At 42.3% G+C, this 21,797-nt stretch overlaps 17 protein-coding genes and 1 non-coding gene across 18 annotated transcripts; 8 read left to right on the top strand and 10 right to left on the bottom strand.

Moving 5' to 3' along the window:
• Positions 1-165: 165 nt before the first annotated feature.
• On the top strand, positions 166-1,428 carry MTF2 (Mtf2p; the record flags this gene model as incomplete). The annotated part of the gene is made up of 1 exon (XM_448286.1): positions 166-1,428. One exon carries the CDS (start codon positions 166-168, stop codon positions 1,426-1,428), a length of 1,263 nt encoding a protein of 420 aa, XP_448286.1.
• A 504-nt stretch (positions 1,429-1,932) lies between these two features.
• Positions 1,933-2,847, top strand: FAD1 (FMN adenylyltransferase; the record flags this gene model as incomplete). Its single annotated transcript, XM_448285.1, has 1 exon — positions 1,933-2,847. One exon carries the CDS (start codon positions 1,933-1,935, stop codon positions 2,845-2,847), a length of 915 nt encoding a protein of 304 aa, XP_448285.1.
• A 354-nt stretch (positions 2,848-3,201) lies between these two features.
• MRP10 (mitochondrial 37S ribosomal protein mS37) lies at positions 3,202-3,489 on the bottom strand (the record flags this gene model as incomplete). Its single annotated transcript, XM_448284.1, has 1 exon — positions 3,202-3,489. The coding sequence occupies one exon, from the start codon at positions 3,487-3,489 to the stop codon at positions 3,202-3,204; it is 288 nt and encodes a 95-aa protein (XP_448284.1).
• Positions 3,490-3,955: 466 nt separating this feature from the next.
• NPC2 (sterol transporter) lies at positions 3,956-4,513 on the bottom strand (the record flags this gene model as incomplete). Its single annotated transcript, XM_448283.1, has 1 exon — positions 3,956-4,513. The coding sequence occupies one exon, from the start codon at positions 4,511-4,513 to the stop codon at positions 3,956-3,958; it is 558 nt and encodes a 185-aa protein (XP_448283.1).
• A 449-nt stretch (positions 4,514-4,962) lies between these two features.
• On the bottom strand, positions 4,963-5,940 carry SIT4 (type 2A-related serine/threonine-protein phosphatase SIT4; the record flags this gene model as incomplete). The annotated part of the gene is made up of 1 exon (XM_448282.1): positions 4,963-5,940. The coding sequence occupies one exon, from the start codon at positions 5,938-5,940 to the stop codon at positions 4,963-4,965; it is 978 nt and encodes a 325-aa protein (XP_448282.1).
• Positions 5,941-6,147: 207 nt separating this feature from the next.
• Positions 6,148-7,404, top strand: UPF3 (Upf3p; the record flags this gene model as incomplete). The annotated part of the gene is made up of 1 exon (XM_448281.1): positions 6,148-7,404. The coding sequence occupies one exon, from the start codon at positions 6,148-6,150 to the stop codon at positions 7,402-7,404; it is 1,257 nt and encodes a 418-aa protein (XP_448281.1).
• A 259-nt stretch (positions 7,405-7,663) lies between these two features.
• SMD1 (mRNA splicing protein SMD1) lies at positions 7,664-8,119 on the top strand (the record flags this gene model as incomplete). The annotated part of the gene is made up of 1 exon (XM_448280.1): positions 7,664-8,119. The coding sequence occupies one exon, from the start codon at positions 7,664-7,666 to the stop codon at positions 8,117-8,119; it is 456 nt and encodes a 151-aa protein (XP_448280.1).
• Positions 8,120-8,196: 77 nt separating this feature from the next.
• PRP38 (U4/U6-U5 snRNP complex subunit PRP38) lies at positions 8,197-8,937 on the bottom strand (the record flags this gene model as incomplete). Its single annotated transcript, XM_448279.1, has 1 exon — positions 8,197-8,937. One exon carries the CDS (start codon positions 8,935-8,937, stop codon positions 8,197-8,199), a length of 741 nt encoding a protein of 246 aa, XP_448279.1.
• A 246-nt stretch (positions 8,938-9,183) lies between these two features.
• Positions 9,184-9,648, bottom strand: MRPL25 (mitochondrial 54S ribosomal protein mL59; the record flags this gene model as incomplete). Its single annotated transcript, XM_448278.1, has 1 exon — positions 9,184-9,648. One exon carries the CDS (start codon positions 9,646-9,648, stop codon positions 9,184-9,186), a length of 465 nt encoding a protein of 154 aa, XP_448278.1.
• A 404-nt stretch (positions 9,649-10,052) lies between these two features.
• PEX8 (Pex8p) lies at positions 10,053-11,888 on the bottom strand (the record flags this gene model as incomplete). Its single annotated transcript, XM_448277.1, has 1 exon — positions 10,053-11,888. One exon carries the CDS (start codon positions 11,886-11,888, stop codon positions 10,053-10,055), a length of 1,836 nt encoding a protein of 611 aa, XP_448277.1.
• Positions 11,889-12,283: 395 nt separating this feature from the next.
• DSC2 (Dsc2p) lies at positions 12,284-13,195 on the top strand (the record flags this gene model as incomplete). Its single annotated transcript, XM_448276.1, has 1 exon — positions 12,284-13,195. The coding sequence occupies one exon, from the start codon at positions 12,284-12,286 to the stop codon at positions 13,193-13,195; it is 912 nt and encodes a 303-aa protein (XP_448276.1).
• Positions 13,196-13,332: 137 nt separating this feature from the next.
• Positions 13,333-13,905, bottom strand: PAC10 (tubulin-binding prefolding complex subunit PAC10; the record flags this gene model as incomplete). The annotated part of the gene is made up of 1 exon (XM_448275.1): positions 13,333-13,905. One exon carries the CDS (start codon positions 13,903-13,905, stop codon positions 13,333-13,335), a length of 573 nt encoding a protein of 190 aa, XP_448275.1.
• A 766-nt stretch (positions 13,906-14,671) lies between these two features.
• Positions 14,672-15,283, top strand: GVI51_K01001 (uncharacterized protein; the record flags this gene model as incomplete). Its single annotated transcript, XM_448274.1, has 1 exon — positions 14,672-15,283. The coding sequence occupies one exon, from the start codon at positions 14,672-14,674 to the stop codon at positions 15,281-15,283; it is 612 nt and encodes a 203-aa protein (XP_448274.1).
• Positions 15,284-15,881: 598 nt separating this feature from the next.
• TWF1 (twinfilin TWF1) lies at positions 15,882-16,865 on the top strand (the record flags this gene model as incomplete). Its single annotated transcript, XM_448273.1, has 1 exon — positions 15,882-16,865. One exon carries the CDS (start codon positions 15,882-15,884, stop codon positions 16,863-16,865), a length of 984 nt encoding a protein of 327 aa, XP_448273.1.
• Positions 16,866-17,092: 227 nt separating this feature from the next.
• Positions 17,093-17,166, bottom strand: tV(AAC)9. The gene has a single exon. It is a non-coding gene; the product is annotated as a tRNA-Val (tRNA).
• Positions 17,167-17,495: 329 nt separating this feature from the next.
• Positions 17,496-18,128, bottom strand: SLX9 (Slx9p; the record flags this gene model as incomplete). The annotated part of the gene is made up of 1 exon (XM_448272.1): positions 17,496-18,128. One exon carries the CDS (start codon positions 18,126-18,128, stop codon positions 17,496-17,498), a length of 633 nt encoding a protein of 210 aa, XP_448272.1.
• Positions 18,129-18,383: 255 nt separating this feature from the next.
• On the top strand, positions 18,384-18,938 carry TOM20 (TOM complex receptor protein TOM20; the record flags this gene model as incomplete). Its single annotated transcript, XM_448271.1, has 1 exon — positions 18,384-18,938. One exon carries the CDS (start codon positions 18,384-18,386, stop codon positions 18,936-18,938), a length of 555 nt encoding a protein of 184 aa, XP_448271.1.
• A 644-nt stretch (positions 18,939-19,582) lies between these two features.
• Positions 19,583-21,487, bottom strand: GCD2 (translation initiation factor eIF2B subunit delta; the record flags this gene model as incomplete). The annotated part of the gene is made up of 1 exon (XM_448270.1): positions 19,583-21,487. The coding sequence occupies one exon, from the start codon at positions 21,485-21,487 to the stop codon at positions 19,583-19,585; it is 1,905 nt and encodes a 634-aa protein (XP_448270.1).
• Between the last annotated feature and the right edge of the window lie 310 nt (positions 21,488-21,797).

Raw genomic sequence — 21,797 nt, 5'->3', positions numbered from 1 at the left:
ATATCTTGTGTACTTGATCATTTCGTACCTTAAATATTGTTAGCGATGCGAAATACCAGAAAAGGTCAAACTTCAAGTATCTTTAAAACTTATACTAACTCCCAAAGCTCCCAATTAACACAAGTAGAACAATAGAACAGCGCCAGACATTACTGTTGTTTATAGATGCTACGTCGGAGCTCAATCGTCTCGGTTACGAGGTCAGGATCCCGGTACTTTCATAGCTCCATAAAACTTCGAAAGGAAGAGAAAAGTAATATATCTGGCAATAAAGAATATGAAGACCAATCTACAGTAGATGCTGCAGCTACTCAGATAGAACAGAACTTATACAACTCAGTGTTTGAAAGAGTCAAACAGAAGCAGAATCTTAGGAAGAAACAAGCCAGTTCGTCCTTTATTCTTGATCATTTCTTTAGTGGTAATGAGGAGAAACAAAACCCACATATAATATTTGGTGGTGAATCCAAAGCTAAGGCAAAATCTGACCAAAATTTAGTTGACTATTTGACTGGCCGCATTGATTCAGAGAGCAACCTCTCAAGCTTCAAGAGCACCAATTTGAGGAAGTATCCTGTTTCTTTGACCAGTACAAGCTTGCTAGATGAAGATACTGCATCAGCTCAAAACGTTATTAAAGATTTGAAGGACAACTTAAAGAACGTCAATACTGTTTCAAGACTGGAGACTCCTCAAAACTTGAAATTGGTATTCAACAAGAAAACCCTCGAAGAGATCACAATCAAAGAGAAATTCAAAGGTACTTTGGAGCTGCTTTTGAAACCTTACATGGATAACCTCATAGAAGCAATAAACGACGATCATGATCTTTTGGTGAAAGCTGAACAGTTACTGAAACTATATGAAAATAGAGATAAGAAATGGGATAACCGGGAATCTGGTGAAGTCAAAGTTATTTTAGATCATTTGAAAACTACATGTACGGATAATCCAACAGAGTTACCACAACCATACCGAGTTTCACTTCCATACGTAATAGTTAAATTGCTCGAAAGGCAAACTTTTGAATTCTCCACTGATAGACTATACCGTATCATTACTTACATCTACAATTATTGTAAAAGTTCCCCTGATATTACATTATATTTGAATGTGTGCAATGTTGATTTCTACAACTCGCTACTATCGCTATCATGGGAAAGTTACTCCGAGATAAAGCAGATCCGTCACATCACATCTGAGATGAAGATCAATGGTATATTCGGAGATATATCAACAATTGAGAAGCTGAACAAGATAGTAGGCGAAGCTCGCGAATTTAACGATAACATTCCAACTGTGGATGAACTTGGAAATATCCAGAAGAAATACAACTCAGTGTCGGTAGTCTGGGATAAGGATTCACCCAATGATTTACGCATGGTGGAGATCTACCTACGTGACTTGAAGGAACGTTTAACCAATTAGAAATATACTTCAACTAACGAATTAAATACCCTATTTGGTATGGAATAATTTGACGTATTTCTGGCATTATCAATTTAACAATCCTGTAATTAATAATTTGTGCTAATACACAAATACAACTAATAGAACTCTACTGTTTTTGCTCTTTTCTTGCATTTATCCACAACAAATTATGCTATACGAATATATTCAAGTAAATATAATATATTAACACTACTAATCTCCTTTAATGCTCAATTAACTTCTCTCAAACTAGTAATACTTTAAATAAGTCTTACACACTATAACCGAAAAAAGCTGGAAATGCCAAAAAATTTCAATGATTACTAAGTGGGAAACTCAAACGAATTGGCAAAAATAGTGAATTTGAGATGATCACAAGTAATTTATAATAGAAATATATATCAGATCGTTTGGTTGTTTATGTCTTTAGCAGTAACTTTAACTTAAGCTGAGCTATTCTCGAAGAAAAAAGCAGACCAGAATCCAAGAGTTTAAAACAAGATGCGTTTGGGTGACGCTGCAGAGCTTTGCTATAACCTAACGAGCTCTTACCTGCAGATTGCTGCTGAGAGTGATTCCATTATCGCACAGACACAGAGAGCAATAAATACAACTAAATCTATACTGATCAATGAAACTTTTCCGAAGTGGTCACCATTGAATGGTGAAATATCGTTTTCCTATAATGGAGGCAAAGACTGCCAGGTGCTGTTATTACTATATTTAAGCTGTCTCTGGGAATACTACATTGTGAAGTTAAGTCAATCCCAGTTTGATGGAAAGTTTCATAGATTTCCTTTGACCAAACTACCCACTGTTTTTATCGACCATGATGATACGTTCAAGACTTTAGAGAATTTTATCGAGGAAACGTCACTGCGATATTCACTGTCCTTATATGAATCTGACCGAGATAAGTGTGAGACAATGGCTGAAGCTTTTGAAACATTTCTACAGGTATTTCCCGAGACAAAAGCCATTGTCATCGGTATAAGACACACTGATCCATTTGGCGAGCATTTAAAGCCTATTCAAAAGACAGATGCTAATTGGCCAGATTTCTATCGTCTACAACCTTTGTTGCATTGGAATCTAGCCAACATCTGGAGTTTTCTACTATATTCCAACGAGCCTATTTGTGAGTTGTACAGATACGGGTTTACCTCTCTCGGGAATGTGGAAGAGACACTTCCTAATCCACACTTGAGGAAGGATAAGAATTCAACTCCGTTAAAACTGAACTTTGAGTGGGAGATTGAAAATAGATATAAACATAACGAAGTCACTAAAGCTGAACCTATACCCATTGCCGATGAGGACTTGGTCAAAATAGAGAACCTCCATGAAGATTACTACCCAGGTTGGTACCTAGTCGATGACAAACTTGAAAGAGCAGGAAGAATTAAAAAGAAATGATCATATTCCCTATATCTCTCCCAGTCCAAATTTTAATGTTAAAACATTCCAATTTCCCTTTGGAAATTATTACGATATGCATAAAACAGTTATACCAATATATGACATTATACTGATAAAATATCCATGTAATTATTAATGATGTACAATATTGACCTTATTTTTTTGTATCTTTATACATATGATAAATTGATGTAGTTGAAATGAAATGAATATTTGTTTTATTAAGCATCTAAGCAGTATGTATATGTGGAAATGTCGCTTAGTAAGACAATTTTGATTCTTGAGTATAATATATACAAGTTGTTTGTCATACGATCATTGAAACAAGGCTCTATTTAGAAGCCTGTCCTATTAATCGTGTGGATTACCGTTAATCTTAGGGTATAGTCTGGCAGCATGGTAGTTGATGTTGCTTTTTTGGGTCTGTGTGCCTTTACCCATTGCTCTTTCTGCTGTACAAAGCTTCAGTTCTTTAGCCAAACCCTCACAAACTGTGCTCATATGACCATTAGAAGACCAACACTGAAGCAGATTAGACATCAGCACTAGACATTTGTTAGCTTCCTGTGTTATGATAGGCTTCTTCACCTTGAGTCTGGGCAAAGGTGGTAGTCTATGAATAGGTGGTTTTCCGGACATTTTCGTTCCCAAGTGTATTCCGATCTATATCTAGTCTCTAAATAAAATCACTAATGCTAATCTAGCCTTGATCTGTAGACTCTAACTTACCACTAATACCTCTTTATTCATCGCAGTTAGCTTGTGTTACTGCGCTGATCAAGCTGGGGAGTCGGCTTCTTGTTTAGTCGTATGCCTTGACAAGTATAAGCTAATATAGGCATTTCAGTTAGGGAAGAATATTGAGTAGCAATACTTTATACATATTCATGGTTGAAATACACATCAGATAACATTCTTAGGTAGATTTACTATTTTAGTAGTTATATTAGAAAAGCAGTCAAAAATATACAATATAGCCATTTAAAAAGCACAGTTACTATGAAACCAGAAAATGATGAATGAGTTCATTAGAAGCAACTCTTTCTTATCAGTTTATAACCAAGAAAAAAACTCTATTCCCATTTTATTTTAGTGTTGAAGCTATTTAGATTCCAGGTGGTGGGAAATACACCTCGCCTGTGATGCAAGTTATTAGGTCATCGTCGTTTGTGTATGCCCTTGCGGTCACAAGGTACTTTCCTGGTGGGACCTCTTGTGGGATATCGACATCCTTTGATAAGTTGTCGTATTTGCCCTTCTTGATTGGACAGGTCAGCCCGTCTACGTCGTTGTCTTCCAGTATTTCACAAAGGTCGTAAGTTTGCGTCAAAAGTTTAATGTACCCAAGCCTTACTTCCACATCAACATATGCGCCTTCTTCAATGGTCTCAAATATCTCACCACTGGCCTTTATCACCAGCTTCGATCCCCTCTTGGGTGGGTTTGGAACCAGATCTAATTTAGTTATCTCTAGCAACTGCCCCTCGGCGATGTCACACATCTTCAGTGGCGAATCCCCAGGGATAGGCTTTGTTTCACCAAATCCAGGAGGCATTGGAGCTTTCTTATCCACATCGCCAATACCCCACCCAATAATAGGATTAGCCACAGTGAATGCACATCCCCACAACGCTACACTGCTAATCAAACTCTTAACCTGCATATCTCTTCTCTCACTAGCTCAAATACAACAACCAGCTCTAGTATACAGTATTATATTATTCTCGAAATGTTCTATGAAAAGCTATAAAGGTCCTGTTTTTAAATAACTATCTGTTTTGAAATAAGGAAAGGGACCAAGGGATTTCAAAATTGGCTGAAAGATTAAGATTGCACTGATAAGGTCATTGATAACGTGTTTGGAAGACACTCGATTATAGTCATCGAGTGTCATCGCACTTGCAGTGGACCTGTATTCTGCACATATCTGAATATTACCCATGGGAGCCCTTCCTCAGTGATCATTATTATCATTATGTTATGTGTGCGTGTGGTTGTGATTGCGATTGTGACATATGCGAAAAGAATTCAAGTTCATGAATGAATGGATGCTCTTTGTTTTTGAAGGAGTAGCTTGCTTTTTCAATAATCCTCTGATGTTGTTCTCTATAATTACAAGAAGTATCCAGCTCTCTGTGAGTTGGAACCTGAGTTTCCGTTGTTAGTAGTCGGGGAAGATGCGTCCTGGTTTATGTAGTCATCCGGTACCGCAGAGAATATCTTGAAAGTGGGCTCCAGGTCCTCGTCTACCTTCATTACACTGGCTACGTTACCGCATCTGTAGCAGTAGTTTGGAGCAGACCATACTGTTACTACGTCTTTCTCAGGGAAATGATACTTGAAACCTTCCATGACCAACTGGTGCGCTCTGGCTATCAGGTTCAGGCCGTTAACGTGGTTGAACTCTCTAGCTACTTTGCTGCCAAATAGCCACCCGGCACCTCTGGGTGATACTTGCCATGCCTCGACGTTGTCTGGGTCACTCCACAGCAAGTCCGAAAACCCACCCTCGTGTGGCACCTCTTGTGCTCTGGACAGCACTCTAATCTGGTCCAGCATCCTTATCTCGGGAGACAGACCACCGTGCACACACAGTATCTTACCGTCTATGATGGCTGCCAGTGTCAAGAAGTCGAACACTTGGCAGCAGTACTTCCACACCGTGGTCGAGCCGTACTTGTTCAGACACTCCTCATAAAAACCGTACACTTGCGTAATCTGGCGGGACTCGTGGTTGCCCCTCACCAGCGTGATCTTCGCCGGGTACTTCACTTTCAAACACATCAGCAGCGTGAACGTCTCCAAACTGTAGTACCCACGATCCACATAGTCCCCCAGGAATATATAGTTCACATCGTCGTCCGGAAACCCGCCAGAGGTCCGGAAAAGCTCCAGCAAATCGTGGAACTGCCCGTGGATATCCCCACACACCGTCACAGGCGTCATCACCGGCTGGATGTTGCTCTCCTCCATCAGCAGCTCCTTCACCATCTCACACAGCTGCTTCATCTCGTTCTCCGTCAGCGCCTGGCACTTCTTCACCGTCTCAAGCCACTCATCAGGGCCCCTCCTGTTACTAGCCGTGTCCATCGCTCACTACCTTTGTTTACTGCTACTGGAGATCAATGAACCAACGATGAAAGCAAGTCCTTCATTATATACCAAACTTCTCTCTTCATCATTTCTCAAATTTTTAGCAACTCTCGCGGGACGAAGTTATCTAAAGCTATATAGCTGGAGCTGGAACTTTCACTTAGTATTGGCCATATATAACAGTAATGAGCAAGAGCTGACTTGATGGCTGACGGTAGTGACAGGCGCAGGCGCAGGCGGAAAGGTGCTGGTGCCGCTGGTGCCGCTGGTAGTGCTGGTACAGGTGGGAACAGTGATGCCGGTAAGAAGGACACCAGCAAAGAGGCTAGTAAAGCCGGAAGCAGTGCCAATGGCAATGCCAATGGCAACGACAATGGCGGTAGCAATGCCAGTGCCAAGAGTAATAGTAAGGGCAACGCCAAAGGTGCCTCTAAGGGTAAAGGGAAAGACCGGAGACGCAACAAGGGCAAGGAGGACAAGAAGGATGACAAGAAAGGTGTATCGAAGGTTAAACGGAGCGGGCGCAAGAACGAGCCTGGGCCCAAGAACAGTAAGACCACTAAGAAGAAAGAAGCTCAGCGTGTGCAGAGTGCGCTCGAGCAGGACTACAAGAAGCTGGTGGTGCGTTTGCTGCCGCCAATGCTGACAGAGACGCAGTTCTGGAGCACAGTCGGTGCACCGACCCTCGAGAACAAGCAGCAATACTTTGATGCGCACGGGATAGTGGAGCACTACTTCCACCAGGGCGACGCATATGCCAAATTTGCCACAATGAACGCACGCAAGAAGTCATACTCCCGGATGTACTTGATCTTCAAGGACATTGACCATGCCAAGAAGTACGTGCTGGCGATCAAGGACCTGACTTTCACGGACGACCACGACAACTCAAACAATCCAACTTTCAAGATATCGCAGTATGTCAAGCTGTTTGCCAGTGGGTCCACAAAGCAGAAGTCGGGCTCTGCTCTCGAGGGCACCATCGATGACGACAAGATATTCAAGAACTTCTTGAAATCTATGAAGTATGTGCGTGAACACCAGTTTGAAGAAGACGTGGAAGGGATCAGCATGCTGCGGCCCATAGAGAAAGAGCTGGCTCTGAAACGGGAGCGCAAAGAGCTCGCTGAGAAGGCAGCACAGCACGCCATAGCTAAGCTGACTGGTGTCAGCGAATCTGACAAGAAGAAGAAGAAGCGCAAGAAGAAGAAGAAAGGTGCTGTAGAAGAGACACCAAAGGAGAAGAAGAAACGTAAGAGAAACAAGAAGAAGAAGGAGAAGAAGAAGAAAGCCAGCGAAGGAAACGAACCGAAGGCAGACTCCAATAACTTTGTTATATTAGAGAAAGCAGGAAAACAGGTCCTGAAGGAGAGATTGGCCAAGAAGGGATCCATGACTGCCCTGCCAGCGCTCACACCAGACAAGCCAAAGGTGCCGAAAATCTTGAAACGAAACATATAGCCTGGAATTAACAATTACACAGAACGTACATAAATGTATAGATAACATTACGTCGAGTATTGCATTACTACTATGTTCTTCGTATGCGGAGCTCAGACGACTCGCAGGTAAAAGCAAACTCAGCAGATTTCCTCATCGCAAATAACACTCAAATGGAAGGGTTTATACACAACTATCCCCACTAGAATCTGTTTAAAAGTTGTTCTAAGGGTTCAGATATTGTGGTTTGAATTGACTATTGGCGACAAACGGATTGAAGATGACTCTGCTAGTGAATTTCTTAAAGAAACTGAAGAATGAGCAGGTAACACTGGAGTTGAAGAATGGAACCACGGTATGGGGCACGCTGCAGTCGGTGTCATCGCAGATGAACGTTACTGTTACGGACGTGGTGTTATCGCTTCCGAAGTCTCAATCAGGGAAGGTCTCTGGTGGTCCAGGTGCGCTGGCCTCAGTTTACTTGGTCAACAACGCACAACCGGACAAAGCCAACAATGATGACGGTAGTGTTTCTTTGCAATATATGAACATTAGAGGCAACACGATTAGACAGATTATACTCCCGGACTCGCTGAACTTGGATTCTTTGCTTGTGGATGAAGCTCAGGTGAAGAGACTGAAGAAAGCCAGTGCAAAGCCTAGCGAAACCAATTATAGAAAGAGAAGAAACGAGTTCAGTGGTAACACAGCCAAGAGAATAAAAAGAGGTGTTTGAGCACTGTTGCTATAAACTAATATTTAATTAGGGTATATCGCTATATCATTATGAGGCATCTGTGATGCTACATATGTTCATACTGATTCAGGACCCGAATCAGAGTCTGACTCAGAGCCTGAGGATGAATCGGAAGATGAGGATGAACTGTCCGATGAAGAGTCCTCGATATCATCATTATAAACATTAGCCCATTGGCATTTACCCAAGGGTATACCCCATATATCATCCTTGGTGGCTAGCCAATCTACTATCTCATCCAGATGGATCAATTCCACGTTTTGCATTTGTGAAGTTGACCAGCAATCGACATTTAGGTCCAATGCCTTTAACTTTCTGTAATCATTTAAATATTTCTTAAATAATCTCCTCCATTTAATAGCATCATCATAATAATCATCACTAAAAGTCAAGAAGTAGTATTGAATTCTGCCATATACAAGCACCAATGCCACTATGTATTTATTCTCAAAGGACTCCTCCACCATTTCTTCGTTTATTAAAGTCATAATTTGTTCCCATGTAGGCCTTATCTCTATAAGTTTCATTAATAAGCACTTGAACTCTGACCCACCTAGCAACAATGTAGCATTGAGCGGTTTCTGGTATGGATTCCTTAGTTTACCAAGGTCTCTTATTATAATGGGTGCTAGATTGAGCATGGTATCACCTCTCATCGATACTGGATGAAGGTTACATCGGTAGTAGATGTTGTTATGTATTTTATCTCTAGTGATCCTCGGTATAACCAGAGAAACAGACTGATTGTTTAGTTGTTTCTCAGAGATAAACGATTCATATTGGAATTCAGCCGACATTGCTGGTGTGTTTTGTATATCAAAGATCAATTGGCTCGAGCCAACAACTTTATAAGTGTTTGAACGATATGGGCATCGCAACTCTGAGCTTTAAAGCTGGTTTTTCAAAACCATGGACTTTCTAGTATGTCGAATATTGAAAAATATCAATTTTGTATTTATGATGACTATGTATTCATGTATAGTTGGAATATCATGTTTATATTATGTACAAGGTTTGCTTTATTTACAATAACGGAGCAGTTATCATACCCATCCCACACGTTTCTTCTCCTGGACTTTCTCCATTCTTCTCTTGTACTTAGAACCCTTGACTTCAGCCAGTATCTTCTCAGCATTAGCGATACCTTCAGCCTTCCTCTTCATTCTCTCCTCCATGTTCAGCTCGTGTTTGTGGCCCTTAGGCGTCAAGATACCTCTCATAAACTTCTTGTTGTTGTACTTCTCCTCGAAGAACTGCTTGTTGGTCTGTGGGAGTAAATCCTGTACGCCGTACCTGTACGCCAGCTTATATATGTCACTCATTCGTCTCGCAGAGTACTTGGCACCATGATACTTGCCAGTAACTGGGTGCTTGTTGGCAAGGAAGGGATTGGCATCCATAGCGTGTGTGGACGTGGGCTTCACCGCATATTTCACACTGGGTGGGTACTTATAGAAAAAATCCTTCAACTTCTTGGGCAGCTGCTCAAAGTACTGTTTAGAGCTCATCGTTATTCTATTGTCCTCTGGCCGCCGTACTCAATCTACCACTACTATACTTTCCACAAACTCTCAACACTACTGTCTTTATATTGAGCTGATTCACTTCACAGTTCCTGAGGAGCTGAAGCCCAGAGCGACTGAAAGGCACATACATAACGTATTGTGTGATGATAATAGCGTTGGTACTGATGAGTTCGATTTAACTGTCGGTATCTTTTCAGCTCATACTGGAGCAGTGCTTGTACCATTGAATTGTGCAAATGAAGAATATATATTTAGTTAAAGTTCATTATTTAGATCATAACGTTAGCGGGCTAGCTAGATATATCGTTAGTAAGAGAAATAAAAAAAAAACTGCTTTTATGCAATCATGATAATGTGACACTCGATTATTCGAATAATGGTGTCCTTTATAGTTTGCTGTGCCTGATACGAGGAACAATGGTAGAGTACCACCATATTAGTGCCGCATCAGTGGACTTCACCAATGGTATGACTTCCCATAAAGTGTTGTAAAGCAGCTGTTGGTCATCGGGGGTAGTGACACCCAGTTCCTGGTCAAAAAGTTGCATAATGTTGTTCAGCCACACTAAGATATAAGCGTGGTTGATGTATGGTATCATGTATATCAAGCATTTCAGAAGAGTTATTTTCTGCTCCTTGAATTTTGCGTTTTTAACCTGTAAGTACGTGTAATTGAGAGTTTCGCGGACCAGAGTACACTCTTCATCCTCGAGTTTAATTTTGTCGAGGATAGTCATACGGAACGCCATCGATTGGTATATGTGTATAATTTGTTCAGGCTTTAGCATATTGTGAATTACGTACTGTTCAACAGCAGTGGATAAATAGTTCAAGAAGCTCTTTCTTTGCCACGCCATCAATTCATAGCCAGATGAGTTATTTAGAAAAACAGCTAGCATAACAGAATGCATGGAGTCTCTAATCGTTTCATCTTGTGAGTTTAAATACTGCATCTTTAGCGGTAAGATGGTGTTGTTGATGAAATCAGACGTGGACATACGTGAACCAAAATCCAGTGAAGTAATCTCAATTGACCTTTTGAGGAAATCTAAAAGGAAAAGCAACTTAGCGTCGTTGATCTTGTTCGGATATTTTAAAGTATGCCAAATGTTATTGTTGAATGTGCTGAGTAGGTTAGAATAAACAGTCAGCTGGTCCCCACTAGATGTTATCCCAGCTATAGATGCATTATGTGTGTATTCGTATGACTCAAAGCCAATGGTACCAAAATCTAGTGCAATGAAATTCAAATAGTACATGCAAGTAAGTATTTGGTAGAAAATGGTCTTTGGTTTTTTCATCTTAGTGTCAAGTATTCCTTTAAAAGTTAGGGTGAAGGTTAATAAAGTATTTGAGTAGTATTTTACGCCCGAATAGTCTTTGTTTGGCATGTCACTACTAGATTCCTTGTATGAGATGTTGAAACAAGCAACGCATAATTCGTCGAGTACCATGCTAATTTCCTTAGGGTTGTCGCATTGTGGTAATAGGATTTGTAAAGTCCGAGCAACTTGGTTTATGTTCCGTGACAGGAATTCGTCTTCTGGAGGATGGTCAATTGCATAAACAATAGCTAGGTTAATCAAAGCAATTATCACAAACGACAATGGGAAGTGCACATTCTGGGCGTGGCATCGTGATACGTCGTGGTGTCTACTTATTGGGCAGTATAGCAAGCACAACACTTCAATCCGAGGAACGTCCTTCTTGCTATCGTCTGAGCTCTTGCTCAGAAATTGACTCCATGATCTCAAGAAAATATTGTATTTCCAGTTCTGGTATAGTCCATCTATCCACCTGGGACTCTCAACTATGTAATACTGGCTCTGCAATTGGGTGTATCTGTCGAGAGTACTACATGCCCCGCTCAAAATCGCCAGCTTGTAAACTGACCAGCCTTGGTTCTCGCAGAATATATTGTTCCAAATGCTGTAAAACTCCTCGATGGGTAAAGTGGGCTCGCTGATCTCCAGTTTCCAGTAAAACATTCCTTGTGCCATGTCTAGCAGCCTTGATGGGTCCACATCCTCTTGAAACCACAAAGTGGAGTCAAACAGAGCGTTCGCCAACTGGGCGAGCAATTTCGGGTCCTTGAGCCGGGGAACATAGTACACCAGATTGCCAATCAGAGACATGTGCAGCGCCTTGTTGCTCCTATGGCCGCTGCTCCTCAGCAAATTCAACAAATACCGGACTTCCGTCCTCTCATCGGCCTGCACCATCTTTAAAGGCGGGGGAGGCTGTTCTTCTAAGCGTCAATGCAGATTGACAAAGAGTATAGAGAACTTCAAACTGAGAAAACTCGATTCAGAGTGGACTCCCTGCTGGAAGAGTTCCTTATAGCTTCTAAATGCTCAAAATTTGTTGAATTTGGCCTAACTTTTGGAGTTTTCATCACTTTGAAGCTCCCCGAAAAATGTCAACTTGCAAGCTTGGACCTTTGCACAGTTAAGTTGGTCAAACTATTGCTGGGTGGGTATCAGCCAACTCAAGCCAGTAAAGATTTGCAATTGGAGCGTTGGATTTGGCCTAGGTACCTAAACTAGAAAGTAGAGTCAACGAACTGGGTGTGCCGAGTCGGCTATAGAGGGAAATAGAGTTATAGAAAATTGATGCGATGTCGCTGGAGACTCCTGTTGGACTGAGACGGTTTCCCGTCACGAAGCTGTGTATGGTTACTGGTATAGTTGTGCCTGTGGTGGCGGCGCTTACGGAGACGAAGTATGTGTTTAAGGCGACCTACGATCCGTTTATCAAAGAGTATGGGCAGTACTACCGGTACCTGACGTACCAGCTCAGCAGTGTCAATGAGACAGATGTGGCGCTGATAGTGTTGCTGTTCTACCAGTATCGGCAGCTAGAGAGGTTATTTGGGAACGAGAAGTATCTGAGCATGCTGGCCATGTTGATCTTCTACCAAGGGTTAGCCACAGTTTCCGTGCACCTACTGTTTAACAACTTGGTGGGGCCCTGGCTTGGGACGCAGTGGAATGAGCTCGCGAGTGGTGCGTTTGGAGTGGTGATAGGACTGTTCCATTTCTACAAGCAGTATACGCCTATCGTTTATGAGTTTGACATTGTGCTGGGTGCGCCATTGTGGTCGCAGTTGTTCCACAAGGGCGTGATACGAAGGTTTGATAACGAGAACAAGAGTATGAAAGTGCGGTTGAATGACCAGTTCATGGTGAATGTGCTAGTGATAATACTGATATGCAACCAGGGGGCCTGGGGGCCCTTACAAGCGCTTGTGGCGTGGTTATCGGGGCTGTTCCTGGATATCGGGATCTTGCCCGGCCTGGACAAGTGGAGAGTGCCCTTTGCGCACTACATGTTGTTTGGAGAGGTCAAAAGACTGGAAGTGGGCAGCACGAGCGCTAACACGAGTGCATCACTGGGCGGGAACAGCGTCACGCAGCTGGCAAACAACTCTGCGTCGTCGCAACTTGAAGAGGACAATGAGAACGACGAGCCCAACGACGAGCCCGCCAGGCCACTTGGTGTGCAATTCCTAGACGCATTCAGACGTTAGGGTCCACGCGGTGTTATGTAGGTGTACATTTTTTAGAGAATTTACTATTACAACATGAAATTTTTATTTAATGTTAGTTATGCATAGGTATATAAGTTTTGAAGGGGCGCGTGCAGGGAAGGAAGGCAAGGTTTAGCTTAAATCGCCAGTTTTTCTGTGGCCTTAGTGGCTTTCCTCAGCTCTACGTCCCAGTTGTAAAGTCTGGCGCAGTTGACCTCCATTGTGGTGATGTTCTCTCTCAAAAACTCCACGTCTTCCTTTGCGATGCGCAAGCTGTCCTGGGAGTCCTCCAGTTTCTTCTCCAGGAGCGCGATGGCCTCGTCTATCGGGTACTCCAGCATGACGTCTGCGCCGAGCCACAGCCCGACGTTGAGGTCCTTTGTGAGGTCTACCTGTGCTTTTGTGAACAGCGTCTCGTTCAGCTTGTAGTTGAACTTCAAGGCGCTCTCCTCGCCGTCCTCCTTGGACTGCTTCAACTGCCTGCACACTTGCAGCGTGTTCTCTATGTCGGGGATGCGCACGTGCAGCTGCCTCACGGTGGCCTGCTTGGACTCGAGCATGAACTTGTACTTGGACAGCCGCTCCTGGAACTTGCTGAACACGAGCTCGAACTCCTTCTCCTTCGCCATGAACGCGCCGATGTCCTCCAGGAAGGGCGCACTCGGTATACCCCTAGGGTTCTTCTCCGTGCTGTTGAATAGCGTATCCATTGCTTGCCGTTGCTCTGGGGGATGCAGTTGGGGAGTTGTAGTTGGGGAGTTGTAGTTCGGGGTGGGTATGCTTTGAACTGCTCATCGGCTTGTTATATGTGTGAGTTGTGAGTTGTGCGAGTTGTCTGGGATTGTGATTGTATAGCAGTGTACGGGCAGTACACTGCTATACAATCACATGCCGTGTCTGCCGTAAAAGATGTATACCGTACACCACTACCCCTCACATGCTCACCGTATACATGTATATACGTACACCACTACCCCTCACATGCAGTCTGCCGTACACCACTACACTCTATAACACTCCTCACGAATATATACACACACCCAGACCCCACACACAGACACACAGAGAGAGAAATACCCGCAGCAGGGTCCACTCTCACCCCCCTCGCCTCCCCCCCCCCCCGCTGCTCGCTCTATAGAAGAAGAAGCACAATGGGGGGGAAGAAAAAAAGAAAGAAATACGGTAAGTGAAAGTGCCGCAGGAGTGTTTACGGTTCTGCCGACCGATGCCCAAATACTTCAGCAGGAACTCATCGCTTTCCCATTACGGCAGTTTCTGTGCATGAGAAAAGAAAGAAAAGAAGAATCAAAGGGGGGGCCCTCTTCTGAGTTCTAGTGGGGCAAATTGGCAAAAAAAAGCTGAAAAAAAAAAAAAGAAGCAAAACAGCGATGAGCTTCTTGCGATGAGCTTATATAAAAAAACATGGTGTATTGTATACACAACCATTTCCTTCTAACTAAATGAAGTACGCAAACCATGTCTAAACAGTTTAAGTTGGGTGTTATTACTGCTCAGGATATCTCGCCGCTGTGCAAGAACAAGCTTCCCCATCCGACGGTGATGGCGAACGAGTCGCTGGTTTCGCAGGTGGACGAGCTTCCCGAGGAGTTCCACCTGGACTACACGCCGCACCACGAGTATAACGAGTACGTGGACCTTGGCGACCTGCCCGTGGACTCGTCCATCAGTGATTTCTGGAACGAGGTTAAGTCGACGCACGCGGAGGCTCCTGTGACCAGCTCTGTGACCAGCGTCGCCGATACGGACGACGAGCTGAGACAGCTGTCGCAGTCGCTCTCGGAGGGCCACGAACACGCCCACGCCCACGCTCACGCCCATGCGGGCTCGGATACGTCTCTGGAGGACTTCCTGAACCACGAGGACCTCGACAACGATATTGTGACGCCTACACAGGAGGTGAAGCTGCTGTGTCTGAGGGACAGCAAGGGGAAGTTCACCTTGAAGACCACCGAGCGGAGCAAGAAGAACAAGGTCAAGAAGAACAAGAAGAACAAGGTCCTGCGGAGGAAGAGCGGCGTCTGCGCTATGATCTCCACGGGCATCGGTATCAACGAGTTCATGTTGTAAATACCTGTCTTGCCCTTCTTCCCACCTGACAACCATACAATTCGTACAATTCATACAAGGTTCTTTACAACAGAACTCATCTTTTGTGTTATTATTTGATTTTTTTGAAAAAACTACATTCTATTTGTTGAAAGAAGACGACCGCGCTCTTCTTGGAAGGATTTTATTATTCAATTCAGATCCATAGGAATCCAATGGACATTTTTTATTTTCTCCTACTTTATTTTCAATTTTCCCTGGGTAATCTTTTATTATAACATTTTATTACATTTTCTGTCTTTATTATCTTATACATATTGTTTTACAAATTCAGCATCACTTATTTATATCAATAAAATACAACTACAACTCTCTACCCGCCTCGATAACATACCACCTAATATATCAATATACTTCAATTATACCAAGACTATGTTTCCCAATACCATAGAGCATGTTGTGTGGTCCCAGCTACAACTCCCCATACAATGTTCCCGTTCCCTTGTACGGCATGCGAGCTTCCCAATTGGCATAAAGGGAGAACTACCAAGGCAGCTCAAATGGCACAGTATGGCCCCCGACCAAGTATCTGCAGACAACCACATCATACATATATACCATGTCCAACCAATCGGGTATTCTAGCCAACCAAGCGCTGCTGGACGAATTGAACAAGGACCTGGCCAACGCGGGCGTGGTCACGGCACGGATATCCAGTGACTCCACCGCTGTCGAGCTAGACAGGACGTACGCTACCGTCGAGGACTGTGTCAAGGCATTGAGCGACGAACCTCTGTACATCTTCTACCACGCACCGGCCACCGCTGAATACCAGTTCATCTCATATGTCCCTGACACCTCTGCGGTGAGATCAAAGATGCTATATGCGTCCACCAAGAACACCCTGGTGAGACAGATCGGTACAAACTCAATTGGCAAGCAGCTGCTGATCACAGAGGCCAGCGAGCTGGCCGATTTCGCTAATAATCTTGCCAATGACAACGGCACTGACAATGACGCACTCACAGAGTCAGAGCGCAGCGCCAGGGAGATAGACGCCACTCAGAAGAGGGAGTTCTACTCTACTTATAACTCAATCTCCGGAAGACAGCTGGTGTCCCAGACTGGGGGTGGTCCAAACGTGTTGCAATTTGACGTGAAAATGAGTGACAATGTCAAGCAGCTGCTGAAGGAGACCAACGTCGTCGCTTTCAAGATCGACCTCTCTAACGAGGACATCTCCGTGCTCAACAAGGAGAACATCAGCAACCCTGAGGATTTGAAGTTGAGCTCCGAACACCCTACTTACACTCTATACAGGAACAACGAACTGTACTATTTCATTTATTCCTGTCCATCAGGAAGTAAAGTCAAAGAGCGTATGTTGTACGCTTCAAACAAATCAGGTTTCATCAAGCATTTAAATGAAAAGGAAGGCATTGAGTTCTCCAATGTTATAGAAATTGGCGATGCAGATGAACTGGAACTATCATTGATATCATCGGGGACCACACAGCAGTTGCAGTCTGAGGCTAGTAAGTCGGATTCTAACTCCACTAGAAAGTTTAATAGGCCAAGAGGACCCGGTGGCAGAAAAAGGTAGACTATCGTATATAGACTTATGTATAAAGGCTTTATATTTTCCAAAACTACATGATTTAACGATATTGTGAATTGGCGGTTTCAAAAGAAAAGACTATGAAAAAAGAAGCACATAAGGCAGTTATATAGGTAATATTGTAGGTGGGAGGTATTGACGCAGTTGCTCAACTGTGTCAATATTGCTCAAACACAGATATAAATACAATAAAAAAAGCCAAAAAAAATAAATGATTTCGCCCAGGATCGAACTGGGGACGTTCTGCGTGTTAAGCAGATGCCATAACCGACTAGACCACGAAACCATGTTAACTTGTTGAAGTTAGCAAACCATAACTGGTGTGTAGTAGCATGTATTCGAGTTTGATATGTGTTTGGGTGAAACACAGCTTACATGAACACTAAGCCCATATAGAAGGGCTAATAAAAGTTCTAGCGGCATCATTCGTGCGTCTAGCATGGATAACAGTTACAATCTAATATTATAATGATATGCATTAGAGGTTTTGTAATAAAAATTAATGAGAACTAGTGTACATATAAAAAAAAAGGATGATTGCATTGCTGGAGTTACGGCATGCATTTCAAGAGAGTTTCTGGTGCAATTTTATGAGTTTATTTGACGAGTAGATAATCAGTACTTTTGCATTTTTATGATATCTCTCAAAGACCCAAATGGATTTTGTTGGAATGTTTGGTTTGTCAGAACTTTATTGAATCTCTCGGATTCTTGTTTGGACAATTGTTTTGCGCCTCGTTGGTTTCTGATGTTAGGAGCATTTTTCTTGATAACAATAGATCCACTTGGCTTCTCATGCTTCTTCAACTTCTTCGAGCTCACCAATCTGGTAACTTTCCGTTGAGGAATAGCATCTTCCATGATCTCTGGGTCATGGTTATCTTCGACAGTGTCGTGGTATTCCTCCTCTCCACTCTCTGACTCGACTTCAACATCATTCTCCAAAGAGGTCAAAAGATCCTGCATCTTGGGCTTTAAGTCATCTCTCAGCTTTCTCTTTCTACGTCTAGCGGCTGACTTCGAGATACCACTGAAATCATTGGCACTGCTCTTCTCCCTCAACCGGTCCAGGAAACTACTGTGTTTCAGACTCTGTTTCTCCTTCTTAGTCTCTTTGCTCTGGTGTAGAAACGCTTTGGGATCCTCACCTAGCACAGAAGTGTACGGAACTTCCTCCTCAACAGCGCTCTCCTTGGCATTCAACCGCGAAACTTTGTCCCTCAACTTAGTCCTCTTCTTAGCAACCATACTGGATCATATACTTATGGGTCTCCTCAATATAACTTCTTATACACTGTTCAAATATCGAGCTCATCGCTCCTCTTAAACCATTCCTCTTGATCTGACTGGGTAATCCGAAAATTTTTTTGAAAGCAACGATCAAAAGCTCAAAATTTCAAAAGAAGCTCATTAAGAAAGCTCCTTTGCAATAGTCATAGAGTTTTGAATTACTTCAACTGGCCCAGAACCACCTCATTTAAACCAGATAACAGATAACATATAATGGCTCAATCACTAGGACGTACATTGGCTGCCGCCACCGCTGTAGGTGCTGTGGCTCTGAGTGCATACGCATTGTACTTTGACCACCAGAGAAGAAGTAACCCAGAGTTCAGAAAGGAGCTGAAGAGACGTGTGAAGAAGGAGGCCAAGGCTGCTCAAGTTGCTGAGGAACAAGCCAAGAGACAGAAGTTGGAGAAAGTTACTCAGTACTTGACTCAGGAACTTGCTGCTGATCCTATCCCAGCCAGTGCCACTGAAAGAGAGACTGTCTTCACCAAGAACGTTGAGCTAGGTGAGAGGCTTTCCATGACCCCAGGTCAGGAACTAGAGGCCGCTGCCAAGTTCTACAAGGCTTTGACCGTGTATCCAAACCCTGCTGACTTGCTAGGCATTTACCAAAGAAGTGTACCAGAAAACATCTACGAATATATTGTCTTGATGATTGCTATCATGCCACCTGCTAATGTCTCTACATTTATTCGTGGTGCTGCTGCTGGCAATGACAATGCTGCAGCTAAGGAAGTTGAAGAGTCTGTCGCTGATGTTGACGAATAAACGGTGTTTTCAATGGAAAAAAAATAAGTAAGGTATTATATGTCAATTACTGGCATATTATCTATTTACTTTCTTCTTTCCGGCTATTTGTTTGCATTCAACTAATAATAATTTTGTTTTCCCCTTTTATGCTTCCCCACCATTATACTTGTAACTAAACGCCCTGTGCTGTTGGATAATAAAGCTGAAAATTGATGTGTAATATTCTGTGAATTGACCAAAAAAGGAAATAATGTACACGGGATTTCTGTTATTTATTCACAAAATGGCATGTGTTTTACTAAAGGTTTTAGCTCCGTGATTACTTGTGTCATCTTGAATTGACAATAAAGGCTGAGCCTTTTCCTTTCACTGTATGGCTAAGTCCTTAGCTGCATATTTTTATATTTTAATGTTTATTTCGTATGTTTCTGTAGATATTTCGTTCTGTTGTAAATAGGATATTAGCAGTGCTGCACAGTTTCAATAGAGTTTTTTGAATTTGTACATAAATTAAGAAGTCGTACATTTAACAGAACCCGCTACTTGTATGGCAACTCCGAAACATTGTTAATAATTATGCATTTGTATCTCTTTACTTGATTATGTATTCTATATAAAAAGAAGACTAGGTGAACGTTGCTGGAGGTATTACTGGTTGAACTTCAGGCTTTGTATTCTCTTAGAATGACAGGAACAGATGAAGGTGGTAGAGCACCAAATTCTGTGATAACCTTTTTAATATATTCAGGAGGTGTTAGATCATACAGAATATTAACAATATTCAATGATTGAAGATCTTGCCAGTTATGTAGCACATCTTTGTCATTTGAAGATTGTTCACTTAATTGCTCCGGTTTACCACTATTTTGACCTTTACTGGCACCACCACTCTGTTGTTTCTGTTTGGCACCTTTGTTTTTCTGCTCCAACTCTAATCTGGCTTTTTCAGCATTTCTTTCCTTAACAAATTGTTTCAACAAAGTTCCCTGGTTGCTACGTCTCTCAACTGGATTGTCATAATCTATTGGTACTAAGTCATTTGGATCGGCTAATTCATTATATGTAACAGAATCCAATTGGACACGTTGGGAGAATTTCAAACTTTCACAGCATACTAAAACTGGGATATTTCTTCTTTTAGCAGACATGGCAATCATAGCTGTACCAGCCCTGGAATATAGGAAACCGTTAGACAAAATGGAATGAGCCCCTAAGAAAACATAGTCAACATCCATATTGAATGCAGTGTCTAAACTTGTAATTAAACAGTATCTAACATTTACACCTTTGCTTCTCAATAGCTTGGCCATCTTACGTCCTTCAAACAATGGTCTAGAATCTACAACAATTACTTCGATATTCTTTTCTAGTGTAACTGCATTGTGGAGAAGAAGTTCAGTTAAAACTTTAGATGAACCATATGTAACAATTCTGGTTGAATTTTCAATATGATTAGATGCATTATCTATAATTAATTGATCAGCGAGCTCGATTTTTTCTCTTGCAAATTGGCCAATCTTTTCACAAAGGTCCTTTTTGGCCTCTTGGTCTGGTGTTGATGGATCAATCAATGATATCTCTTGTTTCAGCCATCTAATTGCATTACCCATTGTAACACTTAAAGGTCTCGCTTTCTTTAGGATGTCTATTTGATGGGATAAATAACTGGTTAAGTTACGTGATAGCGTAGTGCCTTCTGGAGTTTCATAGTCATTAATGACAATCTGAAATGCCTCTAGCATGGCAATACATCTTGGTATCGAACCCACGATTTTGTAGCTAGCCAAATTTGATGTCAACAGGGAAATAGCTGGATGAAGCATGTCCTTGTTTAGTAATAATTCCTTAACAGAGGCTAGAATTGATGGACCTTCTAAAGTTTGTTCCATAGCTTCTGGAATAACTGAAGAGATACCTGGTACCACGGAGTTCTTTTCGTAATCAAGAGAAATGTTAGCCAACGATTTCGCTAGATCAATAGCATTCTGTTCTGAGGTTCCAGAAGTGGTTGTTGTTGCTGCTGATTGTGGTTGTTGCACTGTTGATAAACTTCCAGCACTACCTTCTGCAGATTCCTCATTTGCAATAGCTAAAGAGCTTGCAACAGCAGGAACCATAAGACCAGCAGCTGTGATTCTAGAGGCTTTAGGTGAACTGATGGCACTAGTAATAGCCAAAATCGTAGCTCTTCTCTCCTCAGTAGTTTCTAAATGGCCAAACAAGGTAGTTTTCTTTACCGATCTCTTAGGCTTAGCACTTGGATCACTCTTCTTTTGCTTCTTTTGTTGTTCTTTCTGCTGCTTTTCTCTTTGTTGCTGTTTCTTCTGTTTCTTAGCCTCTGCTTGTTGTTTTTGTTGCTCAATGGAAATACCATTGGCTTGCTTTTGAGCAGCTCTCTTGGCGGCTTTTTCTTTTTTCTTCAACTCCTTCAATTCCTTGTTGGACAATTGTCTTTCACCAACAGCTGTCGCGGCTGGGGCGGTACCTGCATCAGATCCTTGAGCTGTTTTCGGAGAAGCATTCACGTTTTCAGGCTTAACCTGATCGGCACTACTGTTCTCGCTCATAGCTTCTATTTTTCCTTAAGTCTTCAAAAAAAAAAAGTATAATTATAGTCACTAACTAGCTAATTGATGAGTGGGAGATTTGAAGTGTTTATATGCCTGGTTTAGATACTTTACAGCGCAATCACTCTTGCGATGAGCTTTATTTCAGCTACTTCCTGGATATTTTCCAGCTTTTTTTGCCAGTTTCGCCGGGAAAATTTTTTGAGATACTATTCTGTTACCCGGCTTCCTTAATGATACCACTATGAGTAATATAGTCCGGGGAATAAAAGCCAATATTGGTTGTTTGATAGCAGCTGAGATAACGCCA

Source organism: Nakaseomyces glabratus, chromosome K (genome assembly GCF_010111755.1).
Source record: "Nakaseomyces glabratus chromosome K, complete sequence".
Lineage (NCBI taxonomy): Eukaryota > Fungi > Ascomycota > Saccharomycetes > Saccharomycetales > Saccharomycetaceae > Nakaseomyces > Nakaseomyces glabratus.
This window is presented reverse-complemented; position numbering and strand designations above follow the sequence as displayed.